This window comes from Oncorhynchus gorbuscha, linkage group LG16 (assembly GCF_021184085.1).
Source record: "Oncorhynchus gorbuscha isolate QuinsamMale2020 ecotype Even-year linkage group LG16, OgorEven_v1.0, whole genome shotgun sequence".
In the NCBI taxonomy this organism is placed as follows: domain Eukaryota; kingdom Metazoa; phylum Chordata; class Actinopteri; order Salmoniformes; family Salmonidae; genus Oncorhynchus; species Oncorhynchus gorbuscha.
Genome location: NC_060188.1, coordinates 1,885,669 through 1,906,781, shown reverse-complemented (window position 1 = coordinate 1,906,781; position 21,113 = coordinate 1,885,669). Strand labels below are relative to the sequence as shown.

Here is a 21,113-nt window from a genome sequence, read left to right as displayed (position 1 = left end):
GCAAGATCTCACCCCGTGGGATCAAAATGATCACAAGTACGGTGAGCAAAAATCCCAGAACCACTTGGGGGGACCTAGTGAATGACCTGCAGAGAGCTGGGACCAAAGTAACAAAGCCTACCATCAGTAACATACTACGCTGCCAGGGACTCAAATCCTGCAGTGCCAGACATGTCCCCCTGCTTAAGCCAGTACATGTCCAGGCCCGTCTGAAGTTTGCTAGAGAGCATTTGGATGATCCAGAAGAAGATTGGGAGAATGTCATATGGTCAGATGAAACCAAAATAGGACTTTTTGGTAAAAACTCAACTCGTCGTGTTTGGAGGACAAAGAATGCCGAGTTGCATCCAACCATACCTACTGTGAAGCATGGGGGTGGAAACATCATGCTTTGGGGCTGTTTTTCTGCAAAGGGACCAGGACAACTCATCCGTGTAAAGGAAAGAATGAATGGGGTCATGTATCATGAGATTTTGAGTGAAAACCTCCTTCCATCAGCAAGGGCATTGAAGATGAAACGTGGCTGGGTCTTTCAGCATGACAATGATCCCAAACACACCACCCGGGCAATGAAGGAGTGGCTTCGTAAGAAGCATTTCAAGGTCCTGGATTGGCCTAGCCAGTCTCTAGATCTCAACCCCATAGAAAATCTTTGGAGGGAGTTGAAAGTCTGTGTTGCCCAGCAACAGCCCCAAAACATCACTGCTCTAGAGGAGATCTGCATGGAGGAATGGGCCAAAATACCAGCAACAGTGTGTGAAAACCATTGTGAAGACTTACAGAAAACGTTTGACCTCTGTCATTGCCAACAAAGGGTATATAACAAAGTATTGAGATAATTTGCAAATAAATTCATAAAAAAATCCTACAATGTGATTTTCTGTTTTTTTTTTTTCTCTCATTTTGTCTGAAAATTACAGGCCTCATCTTTTTAAGTGGGAGAACTTGCAGAATTGGTGGCTGACTAAATACTTTTTTGCCCCACTGTATCTTGTCCTATAGTGCATACTCCTCCTTCTCTCTCTAGAGACATATCTTGTTCTATAGTGTACACTACTCCTTCTCTCTCTAGAGACAGCTCATGAATGTCAAGATATTACTGAGTACAAACACACTGCCTTTCCTCCTTCCTTCCTTCCTTCCTCCCTCTTGCCCCCCAATCCCTTCTCCCTCAAATCACTTCGTAACCCCCCTCCCCTCCCCCCTTTCACTCTCTCTCTCTCCAGTGGGGGCAATAAGAGGAAGCTGAGTGCGGCTGTGGCTCTGATTGGTGGACCCCCGGTCATCTTCCTGGACGAGCCATCCACTGGCATGGACCCGGTTGCTAGGCGACTGCTGTGGGACGCTGTGACGCGCACCCGAGAGTCTGGAAAGGCCATCATCATCACCTCTCACAGGTGAGCACACACACACACCATCCTCTTTATCGCCATCATCATCATCTTCCACCTTCTAGTACAGTCATTACTGTGTCACAGGAAGGAACAGAGTGACTCAGAGAATAAAATAGATGTTGTCGTGGGTTTATCTTTCTCCCTCTCCTCTTTTGTTCCTCTCTTCTTCCCCTTCTCTCTCTCTGCTGTAGTATGGAGGAATGCGAGGCCCTGTGTACCCGGCTGGCTGTGATGGTGAACGGTCAGTTTAAGTGTCTGGGCAGTCCCCAGCACCTGAAGAGTAAGTTTGGCAGCGGCTACACACTACTGGCTAAAATACGAGTGCACAAGGAGGTGGAGGATAGCGACCTGCAACTCTTCAAGGACTTCATTGAGAGCACCTTCCCAGGTCAGAGAGACACACACACACACTCTGAGTCAGACTCATGAACATACACGGGTGCACACACAAACAAACTTATACAGGTGCACGTAGTGTACACACACACACACACACACACACAGACATGCACACACACAGACATGCACAAACACTCACGCGTACGTATGCACACAGACACAGGTGCATGCACCCCACCCCCTGAGGCTGGTTGAAAGATGATCCAAGATGTATGACTGCCAATGGTTTAGGGCAGTGTGGTTCCTAAACTTTTTACAGTCCCATACCCCTTCAAACAGTCAACCTCCAGCTGTTTAGCACCAGGGTCAGCACACTCTCAAATGTTTTTCTTCCATCATTGTAATAAGCCTGCCACACACACACCATACGATACATTTACTAAACATAAGAATGAGTGTGAGTTTTTGTCACAACCGGCTCGTGGAAAGTGGCAAATAACTCTTATAGGACCAGAGAACAAATAATAATATAATAATAATCAATCATTGTGCTCTTTATTTAACTATCTTATATATAAAATATTTTTTGTTCATCAAAAATAGTGAATAACTCACCACAGGTTAATGAGAAGGGTGTGTTTGAATGATGCACATAACTCTGCACTGTTGGGTTATATTAGAGAGAGTCAGCCTTAAATAATTTTCCACACACAGTCTGTGCCTGTATTTAGTTTTCATTCTAGTGAGGGCTGAGAATCCACTCTCACATAGGTACATGTTTGCAAAGGACATCGGTGTCTTAACAACACGATTTGCCAAGGCAGGATACTCTGAGTGCAGCCCAATCCAGAAATCTGTCTGTGGCTTCTGTTTAAATGACATGTTCACAGAACCGCTTGTTTGAATTTCTATGAGGCTCTCTTGTTCAGATATCTGTAAGTGGACTCGAGGAAGGGCATGAAGGGATAACGAATCCAGTTGTTTGTGTCGTCCGTTTCGGGAAAGTATCTGCGTAATTGCGAACCCAACTCACTCAGGTGCTTCGCTATATCACATTTGACATTGTCCGTAAGCTTGAGTTAATTTGCAAACCAAAAATCATACGATGATGGGAAAGACCTGTGTGTTGTCCTTGTTAATGCAAAGACCTGTGTGTTGTCCTTGTTAATGCAAAGACCTGTGTGTTGTCCTTGTTAATGGAAAGACCTGTGTGTTGTCCTTGTTAATGCAAAGACCTGTGTGTTGTCCTTGTTAATGGAAAGACCTGTGTGTTGTCCTTGTTAATGCAAAGACCTGTGTGTTGTCCTTGTTAATGGAAAGACCTGTGTGTTGTCCTTGTTAATGCAAAGACCTGTGTGTTGTCCTTGTTAATGCAAAGACCTGTGTGTTGTCCTTGTTAATGGAAAGACCTGTGTGTTGTCCTTGTTAATGGAAAGACCTGTGTGTTGTCCTTGTTAATGGAAAGACCTGTGTGTTGTCCTTGTTAATGGAAAGACCTGTGTGTTGTCCTTGTTAATGCAAAGACCTGTGTGTTGTCCTTGTTAATGCAAAGACCTGTGTGTTGTCCTTGTTAATGGAAAGACCTGTGTGTTGTCCTTGTTAATGCAAAGACCTGTGTGTTGTCCTTGTTAATGGAAAGACCCTTGTTAATGTGTTGTTGTCCTTGTTAATGCAAAGACCTGTGTGTTGTCCTTGTTAATGGAAAGACCTGTGTGTTGTCCTTGTTAATGGAAAGACCTGTGTGTTGTCCTTGTTAATGGAAAGACTTGTTAATGCAAAGACCTGTGTGTTGTCCTTGTTAATGGAAAGACCTGTGTGTTGTCCTTGTTAATGCAAAGACCTGTGTGTTGTCCTTGTTAATGCAAAGACCTGTGTGTTGTCCTTGTTAATGCAAAGACCTGTGTGTTGTCCTTGTTAATGGAAAGACCTGTGTGTTGTCCTTGTTAATGCAAAGACCTGTGTGTTGTCCTTGTTAATGGAAAGACCTGTGTGTTGTCCTTGTTAATGCAAAGACCTGTGTGTTGTCCTTGTTAATGCAAAGACCTGTGTGTTGTCCTTGTTAATGCAAAGACCTGTGTGTTGTCCTTGTTAATGCAAAGACCTGTGTGTTGTCCTTGTTAATGCAAAGACCTGTGTGTTGTCCTTGTTAATGCAAAGACCTGTGTGTTGTCCTTGTTAATGCAAAGACCTGTGTGTTGTCCTCGTTAATGCAGACAGAGAACAGCTCCAACTTCTTAATCATAGACTCAATTTTGTCCCGCAAATTGATAGTTGCAGAGAGTCCCTGTAAATCCTAGATTCAGATGATTCAGGCGAGAAGAAACATCACCCAGATAGGCCAGTCGTGTGAGAAACTCTTCATCATGCAAGCAGTCAGACAAGTGATTATTATGGTCAGTAAAGAAAACTTTAAGCTCGTCTCTCAATTTAAAAAAGTGTCAATACTTTGCCCCTTGATAACCAGCGCATTGTCCCAGCCATATCCACGGCAGCAGGAAGTCCTCTACAATAGTCTGGGGCTTGCCTGTCCTATCCACTCGGTAGCTCACCATATAAGACGCTTCAAGCCCCTTCTTATTAATGGTATCAGTTGCTTTTATACATGTACTAATACGCAAAAGTCGTCTATTCTAGCTCAAAATACCCCTGTGGCTGATTTTTCACATTTCCTCATGTTTCGTTTCTAAATGTCTGCGTAAGAGGGAAGGTTTCCCGCGAGAGAGTAACGGTTAATGTGATTGGATGTTAATTATTTGACTAGGCTACCTGTATTTGACATTGTGTTTTTGTTTAGATAAGCACTAAATGGTTTAATTTTATTTTTGGCAGTGAAACGAGGCTACACCTACCCCAGTTTGGGAATACCTGGTTTAGGGGGTTGGTCTAACATGACATCACTTCCTTCTCTCCACAGGAAGTCTACTAACAGATGAACACCAGGGCATGGTGCACTACCACTTAACTGACAAGACTCTTACCTGGGCACAGGTAACAATCTCTCTTTCTCAGCCGGTCCCTATTCACTCCCTAACCCTTCTCCTTGGCCTTAACCTGTCAGCCAACCTGTCTTTTAGACTGTAAGAGCACCATCTAGTGGAGACCTAACCTGTCTTTTAGACTGTAAGAGCACCATCTAGTGGAGACCTAACCTGTCTTTTAGACTGTAAGAGCACCATCTAGTGGAGACCTAACCTGTCTTTTAGACTGTAAGAGCACTATCTAGTGGAGACCTAACCTGTCTTTTAGACTGTAAGAGAACTATCTAGTGGAGACCTAACCCGTCTTTTAGACTGTAAGAGCACCGTCTAATGGAGACCAAACCTGTCAGGCAGCCTGTCTTTTAGACTGTAAGAGCACTATCTTGTGCAGACCTACCTGTCTTTTAGACTGTAAGAGCACTATCTAGTGGAGACCTAACCTGTCTTTTAGACTGTAAGAGCACCATCTAGTGGAGACCTAACCTGTCAGCCAACCTGTCTTTTAGACTGTAAGTGCACCGTCTAGTGGAGACCTAACCTGTCTTTTAGACTGTAAGAGCACTATCTTGTGCAGACCTAACCTGTCTTTTAGACTGTAAGAGCACCGTCTAATGGAGACCAAACCTGTCAGGCAGCCTGTATTTTAGACTGTAAGAGCACCATCTAATGGAGACCTAACCTGTCAACCAACCTGTATTTTAGACTGTAAGAGCACCATCTAATGGAGACCAAACCTGTCAGGCAGCCTGTCTTTTAGACTGTAATAGCCCCATCTAGTGGAGACCTAACCCGTCTTTTAGACTGTAAGAGCACCGTCTAATGGAGACCAAACCTGTCAGGCAGAGACTGTAATAGCCCCATCTAGTGGAGACCTAACCCGTCTTTTAGACTGTAAGAGCACCGTCTAATGGAGACCAAACCTGTCAGGCAGCCTGTCTTTTAGACTGTAAGAGCACCGTCTAATGGAGACCAAACCTGTCAGGCAGCCTGTCTTTTAGACTGTAATAGCCCCATCTAGTGGAGAAAGAGTGTAATGACGTATTTGTCTTTGATTTGTATCTGACTACTCCACACTATTGCCGTTGTCAGATTCAGCTTTTGATTTCAGGATAAGCACTGACTCACCCTCTGATTTCCCTCTTTCTATCCCCTCTCTTCATCCCCCCATCCTCCCCAAGGTGTTTGGCACCCTGGAGGCAGCCAAAGAGAAGTACAACATCGACGACTACGCTGTGAGCCAGATCTCCTTGGAACAGGTGTTCCTCAGCTTCGCCCAGTTCCAGCACTGCAGCAGGAAATAGATACAGCGAGGAGGAGCTCCATCTCTCTCTGTTTCTCTCTCTTTCTGTCTGTCCATCCGTCGTGTGTATCTCTCCACTCTGTGTGGCTGACCTGTGTACATGGGCTCGACTATGTGACGCGCCACTGAGCTATGATCAGGTCTTGATCTACATACACACAGACAGACACTGTGCAGTGATGGAGCAGAGTTTGAATCCTTGGACACCCGGTCTTCAATGTGGCCGTGTTACCCCAGCTCCCTCTAACCCCGCTGGGATTGGACCGCCAACCAGACTGGACCTGTTGATCCAAGCCTGGGTCTTAACCATCAACCACTCCTTTCTCTTCTGTTCAATCAGTTTGTGTGTTGGACATTTAGGTCAGTACAGAGGCAAGGTTAGGGAGTTCGGGGGGGGGGGGGTCTGCTATCCGACCAAGTAAGAAATCTTAGATGTTACACCTTTTTTGTCTTTGACTTTTAAAGACCATGTATACAACTGGATACCACTGGATATGATGGTCTACTCTGTATAATACAACCCAGACTTGTGAATGTGTGACAGGCAGGGTTGTGAATGTGTGACAGGCAGGGTTGTGAATGTGTGACAGGCAGGGTTGTGAATGTGTGACAGGCAGGGTTGTGAATGTGTGACAGGTGTGACAGGGTTGTGAATGTGTGACAGGCAGGGTTGTGAATGTGTGACAGGCAGGGTTGTGAATGTGTGACAGGCAGGGTTGTGAATGTGTGACAGGCAGGGTTGTGAATGTGTGACAGGCAGGGTTGTGAATGTGTGACAGGCAGGGTTGTGAATGTGTGACAGGCAGGGTTGTGAATGTGTGACAGGCAGGGTTGTGAATGTGTGACAGGCAGGGTTGTGAATGTGTGACAGGCAGGGTTGTGAATGTGTGACAGGCAGGGTTGTGAATGTGTGACAGGCAGGGTTGTGAATGTGTGACAGGCAGGGTTGTGACAGGCAGGGTTGTGAATGTGTGACAGGCAGGGTTGTGAATGTGTGACAGGCAGGGTTGTGAATGTGTGACAGGCAGGGTTGTGAATGTGTGACAGGCAGGGTTGTGAATGTGTGACAGGCAGGGTTGTGAATGTGTGACAGGCAGGGTTGTGAATGTGTGACAGGCAGGGTTGTGAATGTGTGACAGGCAGGGTTGTGAATGTTGTGAAGGCAGGGTTGTGAATGTGTGACAGGCAGGGTTGTGAATGTGTGACAGGCAGGGTTGTGAATGTGTGACAGGCAGGGTTGTGAATGTGTGACAGGCAGGGTTGTGAATGTGTGACAGGCAGGGTTGTGAATGTGTGACAGGCAGGGTTGTGAATGTGTGACAGGCAGGGTTGTGAATGTGTGACAGGCAGGGTTGTGAATGTGTGACAGACCTTTTTGTGAAATTGTATGCAGCTTTCTTTAAGAATGATTTTTGACTCCTCATATGATTCTTACTGTGATCCTAAACAATTGTGCACAGTGGTTATTGTTCGTCAATAACCAATGAAGCACTTCAAGTGATGGAATTGTAAAACAAATCAACACATTTTTTTCTTTATTAGGGTAAATGCCATGCTAATGCCATGCCAGGGTAAATGCCATGCTAATGCCATGCCAGGGTAAATGCCATGCTTATGCCATGCCAGGGTAAATGCCATGCTTATGCCATGCCAGGGTAAATGCCATGCTAATGCCATGCCAGGGTAAATGCCATGCTAATGCCATGCCAGGGTAAATGCCATGCCAGGGTAAATGCCATGCTAATGCCATGCCAGGGTAAATGCTATGCTCTAACGCTTGCTCATCATTTTTGGTCCGATGTAAATGATGTAATAGATTCATGGTACTGAAGCCACTTCCTGTAGGAAATCATTAGATTGGTTTGCAGAAACAGTAGCTAACAATTGCATGTCTGAAAGAACAACGGCCTCTCTGCACTGCATTGCATGGCCCACAAAGTGTGCTTGGTATTGAGATGCCCTCAGACCATCATCGAAATTCCTAATTGCAAGATTCAGAAAGAAAAAACGTCTTGAAGGATTTGGGCATGTTGGACTGTGTGGTTTCTATCCTTAGCATTGTGTCCACTGACTGAAGCACAACTTCCCTTTGTACGGGCTACAGTAAGTTTGATGCAGTGTCATAGTTACAGAATCACTATGTCAACCTGCTGAGGTTGTGTTATATGTTATTTGACTTTAAGGGATAAGTCAATGATCTTGTGAAATCACTGAACTATCCCTCTAGGTGAGATTTTTTGGTTAGTTTACCCACATTAATTTAACTGCAGCTTAAGCATTTCATGTTAACTTTATTTGTTTGTGTGCTGTCCCTTTACTGCTGTCAATTATACTACTACAGTACTACAATGTTATTCCTGAAGGCTGAAACAAAATTATGTTTTTGCTTATCAATGTGTAGATTCATTACAGCTATGGACCAATGCACTGTTAGGTCCTCTTAATATAGTTTAGAGTACTTTACTATAGAGTAACACACCGTCCAGTCAACAAATCAGCCACTTTTTCCCTCCATTGGCTGTTTTGTTTTCTCATTTGCAAACCCTTTCTTAATGTAATTGAATGAAGAGGTTGAATGAGAATGTGAGGTTTAAAGACAATAGCTTCCACAAGAATGAAAGTATTTCTGTCCAGACAGAGAATTCCTGCGTCTTGTTCCAGCATTCCATTTATACATTTTTTTTGCTTTGTGGAAAATGTTTAGGCCAAGTTCAATATTTAGTCCAATTGTGTCTAGACATGTTCACTCTCCTATGTTCTCCCAATGCTTTCCTGGTTGATGTGGTTATGTATCTAAACTATCAACAGCAGTCATGGGAGCATAGTGTAAACGTCTTAAAGGGGTAGCTGACTTTTTTGTTGATGTTTTCAGTTTAAAAAAGTAAACTGTCCTTTTTAAAAGAATGTTTCTGAAAATGGTTAACTTCTCAATGCAACTGACTGAAAACAGCCTCCCATAAGGACCATGAAGGATAAACTCTGCCCCCCTCATAGCTCACTCAATCTAGCAAGTTGACTTTTATTTTAGTTTTTAAAAGCACTTTTGAAGTAAACCTCTGCAACAATGGCTGTTTCTGGGATGGTTGAACTTAAACACTGCGTAGGATAGTTGACAAACTGATAGGCAAGTGGTTACAGACTTAAATAGAGGCTGACGTTCATGTTTGGAAGACAAAAAATAGGCCTTATTGATTATACAGGGCACTGTCCTGACAACTTATGTTTTTGTTACGTTTCTACATATTATAGATGCTAGTTCATCTATATGGACATGTCTTACAGCCAGTGAAAGAACTTGAAAACATTGTGATGATGAGGCATATGATTAGGATGAAATACAATGTATCATATTTAAAAAGGGACTCTTCATCATTGTACTCGTATGTACTGTATCATGGAACTAACCTTGTCTACTGTATAATTACTGCTATTATTTTTTAAATTAAATTTGCTTTATGCAAATTGGAACAACAACAAGTATTCCTTTACTTTAGAAACACCACACTCTCATTATACATAATCAATGATGAGTATTTCTAATAATAAGCCAGCTTGTTCTACAGATATATAAAACTGGACCAGCTGGACTCAGCCAGTAGTACACTGTGGTCATATACTGTTAACCCCTGTATGCTTTGTTTGTGAATCAGAGCATGACCTGTGTGTATCCCCTCAGTGGTTACAACCCAGGTTTTCTCTGGTGATTTCAGAGGGGAAGGCACAGAAACCCTCAGTGGTTACAACCCAGGTTTTCTCTGGTGTAATCAGAGGGGAAGGCACAGAAACCCTCAGTGGTTACAACCCAGGTTTTCTCTGGTGTTTTCAGAGGGGAAGGCACAGAAACCCTCAGTGGTTACAACCCAGGTTTTCTCTGGTGATTTCAGAGGGGAAGGCACAGAAACCCTCAGTGGTTACAACCCAGGTTTTCTCTGGTGTTTTCAGAGGGGAAGGCACAGAAACCCTCAGTGGTTACAACCCAGGTTTTCTCTGTTGTTTTCAGAGGGGAAGGCACAGAATCCCTCAGTGGTTACAACCCAGGTTTTCTCTGGTGTTTTCAGAGGGGAAGGCACAGAAACCCTCAGTAGTTACAACCCAGGTTTTCTCTGGTGATTTCAGAGAAAACCTGTTCTTTCAGTCCCCTGAATGGAAAAGTAGGGGTTGGTCAAAGACATTCATATAACCAGGAAGCATGAAGAAAAGTATTTTATAGGTGTGAGAAGGATTTGTGTCAGTTCTTTGTTCATGTTCACAATATGCTAACTGATTCTTCAGAAAGTGTGAAACCCAATCAGACCTGTATTCCTACTTCCTCTTATTCAGTTTTGTGATTTACGTTTAATCAGTCAATTCTCTGCTCAGTATAGACGGATTACAGTATGAGATAATGACAGACAATGACATCTACGTGTTATCCATGTTCTACATTCTGTTGAGGCTGTTCCGTTATGTTAAAATATTGTCAGCGTATACAGTGCCTTCGGAAAGTATTCAGACCCCTTGACTTTTTCCACATTTTGTTATGTTACGGCCTTATTCTAAAATGGATTTAAAAAATAATTACTCAGCAATCTACACACAATACCCCAGATGACAAAGCAAAAACAGGTTTTTAGAAATTTCTGCAAATGTATTAAAAATAACAGAAATACCTTATTTACATAGGTATTCAGATCCTTTGCTATGAGACTTGAAATTGAGATCAGGTGCATCCTGTTTCCATTGATCATCTTTGAGAGGTTTCTACGAGTCCACCTGTGGTAGATTCAATTAATTGGACATGATTTGGAAAGGCATTTTCCTGTCCAATAGTTGACAGTGCATGTCAGAGCAAAAACCAAGACATGAGGTCGAAGGAGTTGTCCGTAGAGCTCAGAGACAGGATTGTGTCGAGGCACAAATCTGGGGAATGGTACCAAAACATTTCTGCAGCTTCGAAGGTCCCGAAGAACACAGTGGCCTCCATCATTCTGAAATGGAAGAAGTTTGGAACCACCAACACTCTTCCTAGAGCTGGCCTCCCAGCCAAACTGAGCAATAGGGGAACAAGAGCCTTGGTTAGGGAGGTAACCAAGAAACCGATGGTCACTCTGACAAGCTCTAGAATTCTTCTGTGGAGATGGGAGAACCTTCCAGAAGGACAACCATCTCTGCAGCACTCCACCAATCAGGCCTTTATGGTAGAGAGGCCAGACAGAAGCCACTCCTCAGTAAAAGGCACATGCCAGCCTGCTTGGAATTTGCCAAAAGGCACCTAAAGACTCTCAGACCATGAGAAACAACCTCTCACTCAACGTCAACAAAACAAAGGAGATGATCGGCAGAGGGAGAATCCCCCTATCCACATCGACGGGACTGCAGTGGAGAAGGTGGAACGTTTTAAGTTCCTCTGCGTACACATCACGGATAAACTGAAATGGTCCATCCACACAGCGTGGTGAAGACGCAACAGTGCCGTTTCAACCTCAGGAGGCTGAAGAAATTATTGTCAGCTAAAAGCCTCAAACTTGTATCACCACCTGGTACGGCAACTGCACCGCCCACAACCGCAAGGCTCTCCAGAGGGTGGTGCGGTCTGCACAACGCATCACCGGGGGCAAACTACTTGCCATCTAGGACACCTACAGCACACGATGTTACAGGAAGGCCCAAAAGATCATCAAGGACAACAACCACCCGAGCCACTGCCTGTTCACCCCACTACCATTCAGAAGGCGAGGTCAGTATAGGTGCATCAAAGTTGGGACCGAGAGACTGAAAAACATTTCAAGGCCATCTGACTGTTAAACAGCCATCACTGACAGAGAGGCTGCTGTCTACATACAGACTCGAAATCATTGTTCATGTTAATAAATGGATCACTAGTCACTTTAATAATGGCACTTTAATAATGTTTACATATCTTGCATGACTCATCTCATATGTATATACTGTATTCTATACCATATATTTGATCTTGCCTATGCCGCTCGGTCATTGCTCATCCGTATATTTATATGTACATATTCTCATTCCATCCCTTTACTTAGATTTGTGTGTATTAGGTAGTTGTTGTGAGATATTATTGCACCGTAGGAACTAGAAGCACAAGCATTTCACTAAACTCGCATTAACATCTGCTAACCATGTATGCCAAGCGTCACGTCTGGAGGAAACCTGGCACCATCCCTACTTTGAAGCATGGTGGTGGCGCATCATGCTGTGGGGATGTTTTTCGGCGGCAGGGACTGGGAAACTAGTCAGGATTGAGGCAAAGATGAACGGAGCAAAATACAGAGAGATCCTTGATGAAAAGCTACTCCAGAGAGCTCAGGACCCCAGATTGGGGAGAAGGTTCACCATCCAACTGGACAACAACCCTAAGCACACAGCCAAGACAACGCTGGAGTGGCTTCGGGACAAGTCTCTGAATGTCCTTGAGTGGCCCAGCCAGAGCCTGGACTTGAACCCGATCAAACATCTCTGGAGAGACCTGAAGAGATCTGTGCAGCAACGCTCCCCATCCAAACTGACGAGGCTTGAGGAGAAGAATGGTAGAAACTCCCCAAATACAGGTGTGCCAAACTTGTAGCGTCATACCCAAAAAGACTTAAGGCTGTAATCGCTGCCAATGGTTCTTCAACAAAGTACTGAGTAAAGGGTCTGAATACTTATGTAAATGTGATATTTAAAAAAATGTATTCTGAAAAAATGTGCTATCTTTTCTTAACCTGTTTTTGCTTCATCATTATGGGATATTGTGTGTAGATTGATGAGGATACTTTCGGAATGTGCTGTTGTATGTGGCTCTGAGCATGCCATAGAGTTGGATAGAGGGCCAACTTGGCCCAAAGCTTATATTAGTATGGGCAGCACCACTGAGGACTTTGACCGTTTTGAAGTAGTCAACTTAATTTGCCTGATGACGAGCGAGTGGAGAAGGAGTCTCATTTAACTAAGCTCATCTTTGTCCACTTTCCCTCTCCTCGCCGCATCTCCTTGATTACCTTTGACCTTTTTCAAAAGGAGGCAAGAGAAGATGGAGGAGAGCAGACGCAGGAGTTGAGCAAACCATTTGAGAAAAGCCCTATGGGTTGAAGAAGGATCCTAGAGATGTAGAGAGCTCATCTATATTTACAACAGACACTTCCGTGACAGCATGGGCAGTGCTATTGAGGGCTATCTCAGTTTTAAAGTAGTTGATTTCTACTTCTTAAAGACCCACTCAGTTGACTACTTTCAAACGGTGAAAGCCCTCCATGATGCTGCACATGTTAAAACAGGCTATGGGCCAAGTGCCTCTCTCCATCTCAATTGGCCCTATGCATAATGCAGTTACACCTGAATAGATCCCACCCCCAGTCATGTCCCTCCCCCACATTCCTGTGTACCTGAGGGTGGGGCGTAGAGATCAATAAGGAAGTCCTCAGTGGCCCAATGTAGAGCTTCTGTGAACACAGATTGACAAGATGCGTTATGTAGAAGATCTTCTCCCTCCAGACTCCCAGCAGGTGACCCTGCTGGGGGCTGTACTTTTTCTGCCTCTCCTCAGGTTCCAACTCTGAGGAACGGAGGAAGGAGCCTCCAGGACCCAGGCCTCTGCCCCTGCTTGGTAACATGCTCCAGCTGAATCTCAAGAGGCCCTACTGCACCCTTTGTGAGTTGAGGAAAATTCCTGAGTTGCTTTTAAAAAAACATTTTTGTTTTGCTTGTTTGTATTTCCTAAAATAGTTGTTAACTTGACCTGTGTGGCTGTAAGCTCTATTTAGAGTTTCAACCAGTTATAGTACAAATGTTTTGAGAATTTGAATAATTGCTCACCCTGAAATCTTAGCTTGGAACGCAGGAGAAGTACAAACTCACCTAAACAAACACATGAGTTAGCCAACTACTGTCATTCAAAGGTCTATTTGTAGGACTTTGACTGAAACTGACATTTAATACATTTTCAACTTCCAAGAACACAGTTTGCTGGAGTCAATTCAAGTAGATTGCAAAAAACAAAAAAAACAAAAAAATGTCAACAGTGTGACAGGTACCAGACCCGCGGTTGACACAAGCAAACAGGCAATTGTGCTGCCTTCAATATCATCTCCATTGTGTACGGCAGCAGGTTTGAATACAATGACCCTCAGTTCCAAGGCATGGTGGACAGACAATGAGACCATAGACCTTACAGGCTCTGCACCTATTAAGGTACCGTCTACTTATTTAGTGCACTTTCTTTCTCAATCTTTTTTTCTCAGGAAACTAAGAGTCAGTTTACCAGATCCAGATCTGGAAAACTAATCCTATGGACGTCTTGGTGCAGAATGATATGAGCTAATGCTTACCCTTTCTGTATCAGGAGATCGGTGTACTTCATGTTTCCCTGGCTGGGTCCATGGCTGAAAAACTAGGAACTTATGACTACGTGAATCAGGCCTTCATTGCTCCAAAGAAACCACTAGCAAAGGACACCAACCAATTTTTAAAATGTAAATATGAACTTTATCAAACAAAACATACTTGTATTGTGTTACATGAAGTCCTATGAGTGTCATCTGATGAAGATCATCAAAGGTTAGTGATTCATTTTATCTCTATTTGTGCTTTTTGTGAATCCTATCTTTGGCTGGAAAAATGGCTGTGTTTTTCTGTGGCTTGGTGGTGACCTGCCATAATTGTTTGTGGTGCTTTCGCTGTAAAGCATTTTTGATATCAAACACTGGCTGGATTAACGAGAATTTTATTTTTAAAACAGTATAAGATACTTTTATGCTTGATGAATTTTAATTGAGATTTTTGTTGTTTTGAATTTGTCACCCTGCTCTTTCACTGGTTGTTGTCATATCGATCCCGTTAACGGGATTTCAACCCTAAGAAGTTGTTTAACAAGTCACCTAATAAGTTGCATGGACTCCCTCTGTGTTTAACATGAGTTTTCAATGACTACCTCATCTCTGTACCCCAGACATACAATAATCTGTAAGGTCCTTCAATCGAGCAGTGAATTTTAAACACAGATTCAACCACATTGGATGTTTTCCAATGCCTCACAGAGAAGGGCACATATTTGTAGATGGGTAAAAAGCACCATGATGTTAGGAATTACACTTTGGATGTGTATCAATACACCCAGTAACAACACAGATACACTCTTCCTTCCTAACTCAGTTGCCGGAGAGGAAGGAAACCACTCAGAGATTTCACCATGAGGCCAATGGTGACTTTAAAACAGTTACAGAGTTTAATGACTGACTATAAGAAAACTAAGGATGGATCAATAATATAGTAGTTACTCCACAATACTAACCCAATTGACAGTGTAAAGAAGAACCTGTTCAGAATAAAAAATATTCCAAAACATACATCCTGTTTGCAACAAGGCACTAAAGTAATACTGCATGTTTGCTTCAAATCCAATACAACACATTACTGAGTACTACTATCACTTTTCCACGGGCCATTCAGTTGTACAACTGACTAGGTATCCCCCTTTCCTTTCCATATTTTCAAGCATAGTGGTGGCTGTATCATATTATGTGTATGCTTTTAATCGTTAAGGACTGGGGAGTAATTCAGGATAAAAAATAAATGGAATAGAACTACGCAAAGGAGAAATCCTAAAGGAAAAACTGGTTCAGTCTGCTTTCCACTTGACACTGGGAGATGAATTAACCTAAAACACAAGGCCAAATCTAAACTGGAGTTCCTTTCCAAGAAGATAGTGAATATTCATGTGGACGAATTACATTTTTGACTTATATCTACTTGAAAATCTATGGCAAGACCTGAAAATGATTGCCTTGCAATGATCAACAACCAATTTGACATAGTTGAATAATGTTTCTTAAGAATAATGTGTTAATGATGCACAATCCAGGTGTGAAAAGCCCTTAGAGACTTACCCAGAAAGACTGACAGCTGTAATCGCTGCCAAAGATGCTTCTACAAAGTATTGACTCAGGGGTGTGAATAGTTAGAGCTGAAGTTTGCATACACTCTATTAGTTTCTGGTCGCATTGCCTTTAAATAGTTTAACTTGGGTCAAACGTTTTGGGTAGCCTTCTACAAGCTTCCCACAATAAGTTGGGTGAATTTTGGCCCATTCCTACTGACAGAGATGGTGTAACTGAGTCAAGGTTGTAGGCCTCCTGGCTCTCACACACTTTCAGTTCTGCCCACACATTTTCTATAGGATTGAGGTCAGGGCTTTGTGATGGCCACTCCAATACCTTGACTTTGTTGTCCTTAAGCCATTTTGCCACAACTTTGGAAGTATGCTTGGAGTCCTTTTCCATTTGGGAGACCCATTTGCGACCAAGCTTTAACTTCCTGCCTGACTGATGTCTTGAGATGTTGCTTCAATATATCCACATAATATCCTTTCCTCATGATGCCACCTATTATGTGAAGTCCACCAGTCCCTCCTGTAGCAAAGCACCCCCACAAAATGATGCTGCCACCCCCGTTCTTCACGGTTGGGATGGGGTTCTTTGGCTTGCAAGCTTCCCCCTTTTACCTCCAAACATGACGATGTTCATTATGGCCAAACAGTTCTGTTTTTATTTCATCAGACCAGAGGACATTTCTACAAAAGTACAATCTTTGTCCACGTGTGCAGTTGCAAACCGTAGTCTGGCTTTTTTATGGTGGTTTTGGAGCAGTGGCTTCTTCCTTGCTGAGCGGCCTTTCAGTTTATGCCAATATAGGACTCGTTTTACTGGGGATGTAGATACTTTTGTACCTGTTTCCTCCAGCAACTTTACAAGGTTCTCTGCTGTTGTTCTGGGATTGATTTCCACTTTTCGCACCAAAGTACCTTCATCTCTAGGAGACAGAACGCGCCTCCTTCCTGAGCGGTATGATGGCTGCGTGGTCCCATGGTGTTTATACTTGCGTACTATTGTTTGTACAGATGAATGTAGTAACTTCAGGCATTTGGAAATTGCTCCCAATGATGAACCAGACTTGTTGCGGTCTGCAATGGTTTTACTGAGGTCTTGGCTGATTTCTTTTAATTTTCCCATGATATCAAGCAAAGAGGCATTGACTTTGAAGGTAGGTCCTAGAAATACATCCACAGGTACACCTCCAATTGACTCAAATGATGTCCATTAGCCTATCAGAAGCTTCGAAAGCCATGACATAATTTTCTGGAATTGTGAAATAATCTGTCTGTAAACAATTGTTGGAAAAATTACTTGTGTCATGCACAAAGTAGATGTCCTAACCGATTTGCCAAAACTATAGTTTGTTAACAAGAAATTTGTGGAGTGGTTGAATGTATGTAAATTCGATATTTCTATATTCATTTTCAATCAATTTGTAACATTTCTCAAATCATTGTGAGGTATTGTGTGTCGATGGATCAGAAAAACATCTAATAAATGTTGAATTCAAGCACAACAAAATGTGGAATAAGTCAAGGGTATGAATACTTTCTGAAGTCACTGTATATATGTACAAATAAATAAAACTAAATGTTCTGATCTTTATTATATCTCTCAGATATAGGACAGATCAAACAACCCCCCCAGCTTAGACGGGGTTTAGATTGTTTCGTGCCAAAAATAAGGGGTTAAATACCTGTGAAAATATATATAAATATATGTACTCTACCGGTTTTAGAACCTACACATTCAAGGGTTTTTCTTTATTTTGACTATTTTCTACATTGTAGAATACACATTAAGAGGGAACAAAATTCCACAAATGTACTTTAAAGAAGGCACACCTGTTATTTGAAAAGCATTCCAGGAAGGTGCAAAGCTGTCATCAAGGCAAAGGGTGGCTACTTTGAGGAATCTCAAATATAATATATATTTTGATTTGTTTAACACTTTTTTGGTTCCATATGCGTTATTTCATGGTTTAAATGTCTTCACTATTATTTTACAAAGTAGAAAATTGTAAAAAAATAAAGAGAAACCCTTGAATGAGCAGGTGTGTCCTAACTTTTGACCGTTAGTGTATATGTTTCCTGATCTTTCTTGTATCACTCAGATATAGGACAGACACTTCAGAACAAACTTCCTTTTGATTTTTGGGGGGACTATCTGTTGTTCCATGTTGTGAATCTGTTATTCAATGCATTTCTATGGGCTTATAGCAGTAAAGTCCACTAAAAAAGGGTTCTTAAAATTCAAAATCAAATAGCTAAATGATCCTTGGTATGACATTCTTAATATAATTCATATGGCTTAGACCCCCCCTGTTTAGGCAGGGCTTAGACTCTTATGGGTTAAATGCTGCAGTAATTTCACTCCTTTTAGTAGCTGATGTGTATAGTGTTGAGTCACCCGCATACATAGACACGCCGGTTTTACTCAAGTGTGAATGCTCTGAGTGTCTAAACCTACCTAGCCAGTTTGAATATCAACCATCAGCAGACAATAAGTAAACTGAGAGCCTTTGAGATCAACCCCAGAAGACTTTGCAAGGGTTAATTATATCTTTTGATATCTGTATGATCAAGGCATATGATAGAGGATTATCCTTGCTGTTAACCTACACTATATATAACATGACTGCTCCTGTAAGCACAAAGCCGTGAGCGAAAATACTGTTCCAAAAAGTAACACACCACCTCTATGCCATTTCTTCTCCAACTTCCCCCTCAGCTCATTTGGGACAAGTTGGCTATTCACTTGCTGGTTAACAGAGAGCTATGTAGGATTTAGAACGGTCAATGATCTCTGGGTCAGGTTCTACCAGACTTTACACCATATGTTAAATGACCCTGATTCATAACCCTCAGCAATCACACCTTTTTGACAGAAAGTAACCTTTGTTTCAACTCTTGTGTGTTGTGCACTTTTGTGAGTTTGCAGAGTTTGGATGTAATCACCCAACCACAATGACAGCACATCAGAAGCCCATGATACAGGGGTAATTTATGAGGCAATATTGCAGAGGAGAGAGTTTGGACTCAATGTGTATTTCCACACTGGTTAGACCAGGAGGGTAGGCAACTACATTCAGCCGCAGGAAGATTTTTTTCTTGAGCAGATAGTCATTGGGCCGGAACATAATTGTTATCATTTGTACATTGACAGCAAGTAAGCCCAAACAGATATTATATTTCACAATACCATAATAATTTCATACTTTGATTACATTGAGACAGACCACATACATGTAACTGCCAAAAATAATGGAAACACAAGTACATGAGGGATACAAAGTATATTGAAAGCAGGTGCTTTCACACAGGTGTGGTTCCTACCCTCCTTAATCAAGCAATTAACATCTCATCATACTTAGGGTCATGTAAAAAATGCTGGGCGGGCCATTATTTTGGCTATCATGATTACACCCCTATAGGAAGACAATGCCCCTATCCACAAACAATGAATGGTTTGATGAGCATAAAAACAATGTAAACCCTATGCCATGTCTGTCTCAGCCACCAGATCTCAACCCAGTTGAACACTTATGGGAGATTCTGGAGTGGCGCCTGGGACTGTTTTCCACAGCCATAAATAAAACAACAAATGATGGAATTTCTCATGGAAGAAAAGAGTTCCAGACACTTGTGAAATCTATGCCAAGGTGCATTGAAGCTGTTTTAGCTCCTCATGGCCCAACACTGTATTAAGACACTTCATGTTGGTGTTTCCTTTATTTTGGCAGTTACCTGGATGAACCTGTATATCTATCTTTGGGAGTATTTGCAAACAGATTTCCTAAACTTAAGTAATTTTGAGCTGAATTCCTTTGTCCATCAACAAAAATCTTATGTGGGTGTCAGTCACAATTTATTTATGAAAATGTTGTACTAGAGCAGAGGGCTGGGAGCGTATATTTCCCTCTTAGACGAGCAGTGATCCATTTTGTTAAAGGCAGATGTCAGAGGTGTTGTGGCTGTAGGGCAGGGCAAACACATGGACATACAGACCCATGTGTCTTTTTTTCACAACCACAATCTCTCAAATACTTCTCTGATTAGCTGTGTAAAGAAAGCATTTATTTATATAGATTTGTGCATACACCTTTAGCTTCCTAACCTAAATAATCTATAGTACTTCAAAAGCCAGAGATGTGGATCTGATTACAAATTAAATGAAAGGCTGCCATACCTTTGTAGATTTGTCAGTAGCACAATGGGTAGTGAACCTCATTTGATCAATTTAAAGGAGAGATGAGAAATACTAACACATTGAGAGTGGGAGGTTGGGGAAGCAGATCTCCACTCAAATCCTCGAAAATCTTAAAAAAGAAATGGCAAAAACCTTTTGGGGAGCAAATTAAATCGTGGGTCGACATCTGACTTAGACTACACATGATATACAAATATAGGACTATGATGAATAAGCATATTTTTAATGTTGTATTTTAATGAAGTATCTGTATATGCAGGGCTAAGGTTACTTCTGTTAGTTATGCTTCCCTCTATTCAAGAAGAGGTTTTCAGACTTTTGCAGAGATTGGAGATGTATTCTGTCTTTGGAATGTGTAAACTGACCTTTTACAGAGATTGGAGATGTATTCTGTCTTTGGAATGTGTAAACTGACCTTTGTAACCTCAAGTGGCAGAGGGATTATTGGGATCCAGCCTGACCTGTTCTTCCTCTCACTGTCTGCACTGAAGATAGTTTTACCAGACCGTTTACCTGATCATCATGGACTCACACTAAACACATAAAACAGCAAATGTGGAACACCTTCAAGTGTCTAAAAAGTTATTATATATGATTGGAGATGTAAATATGTGTCAATCAGTAATGTATTATCGTTTTTATATGATATTTATAGAGTTTTCAAAGTATATAGACAACAGAGGGGGATTTCTGAAGATCTTTAGTAACACAATCAAATCCCAAATATGATTAGATTTAAACCTAATTCTATCTATGTAACCCTCACCATCCCTTTGGTGATGCAATAAAGTTTACATGTGTTAAGCTGGTCTATCAGCCTAATTCCATTTCACCGGGCGTATAAATGCCTTTCGATGTAATACCTTTTTTGGAAAGTTTGTCAATGACCTGCAGGTGAGATCATGTGAGTTTCACAATTATATGATATGTAGACAGAGCTGCTGGAGTTGCATTGTTTAGCTCCTCCTCTGAGGTTGTACCCTCCCTCTTCTCATCTTGCTCCAATAGGGTGGGGTGGGGGAGGTTATACAAATAGCATTCA

The 21,113-nt window shown here is 42.1% G+C and overlaps 1 protein-coding gene across 1 annotated transcript in view; it reads left to right on the top strand.

Annotated features, from left to right (window-relative positions):
- abca3b (ATP-binding cassette, sub-family A (ABC1), member 3b) overlaps positions 1 to 6,951 on the top strand; it is a 76,620-nt gene extending 69,669 nt beyond the window's left edge. The window contains exons 28-31 of the mRNA XM_046307605.1: positions 1,227 to 1,397; positions 1,586 to 1,782; positions 4,648 to 4,721; positions 5,890 to 6,951. Coding sequence (XP_046163561.1) covers positions 1,227 to 1,397; positions 1,586 to 1,782; positions 4,648 to 4,721; positions 5,890 to 6,012 — 565 coding nt within the window. The 3' untranslated portion in view covers positions 6,013 to 6,951. The remainder of the gene's footprint in view (positions 1 to 1,226; positions 1,398 to 1,585; positions 1,783 to 4,647; positions 4,722 to 5,889) is intronic.
- Positions 6,952 to 21,113: the final 14,162 nt, after the last annotated feature.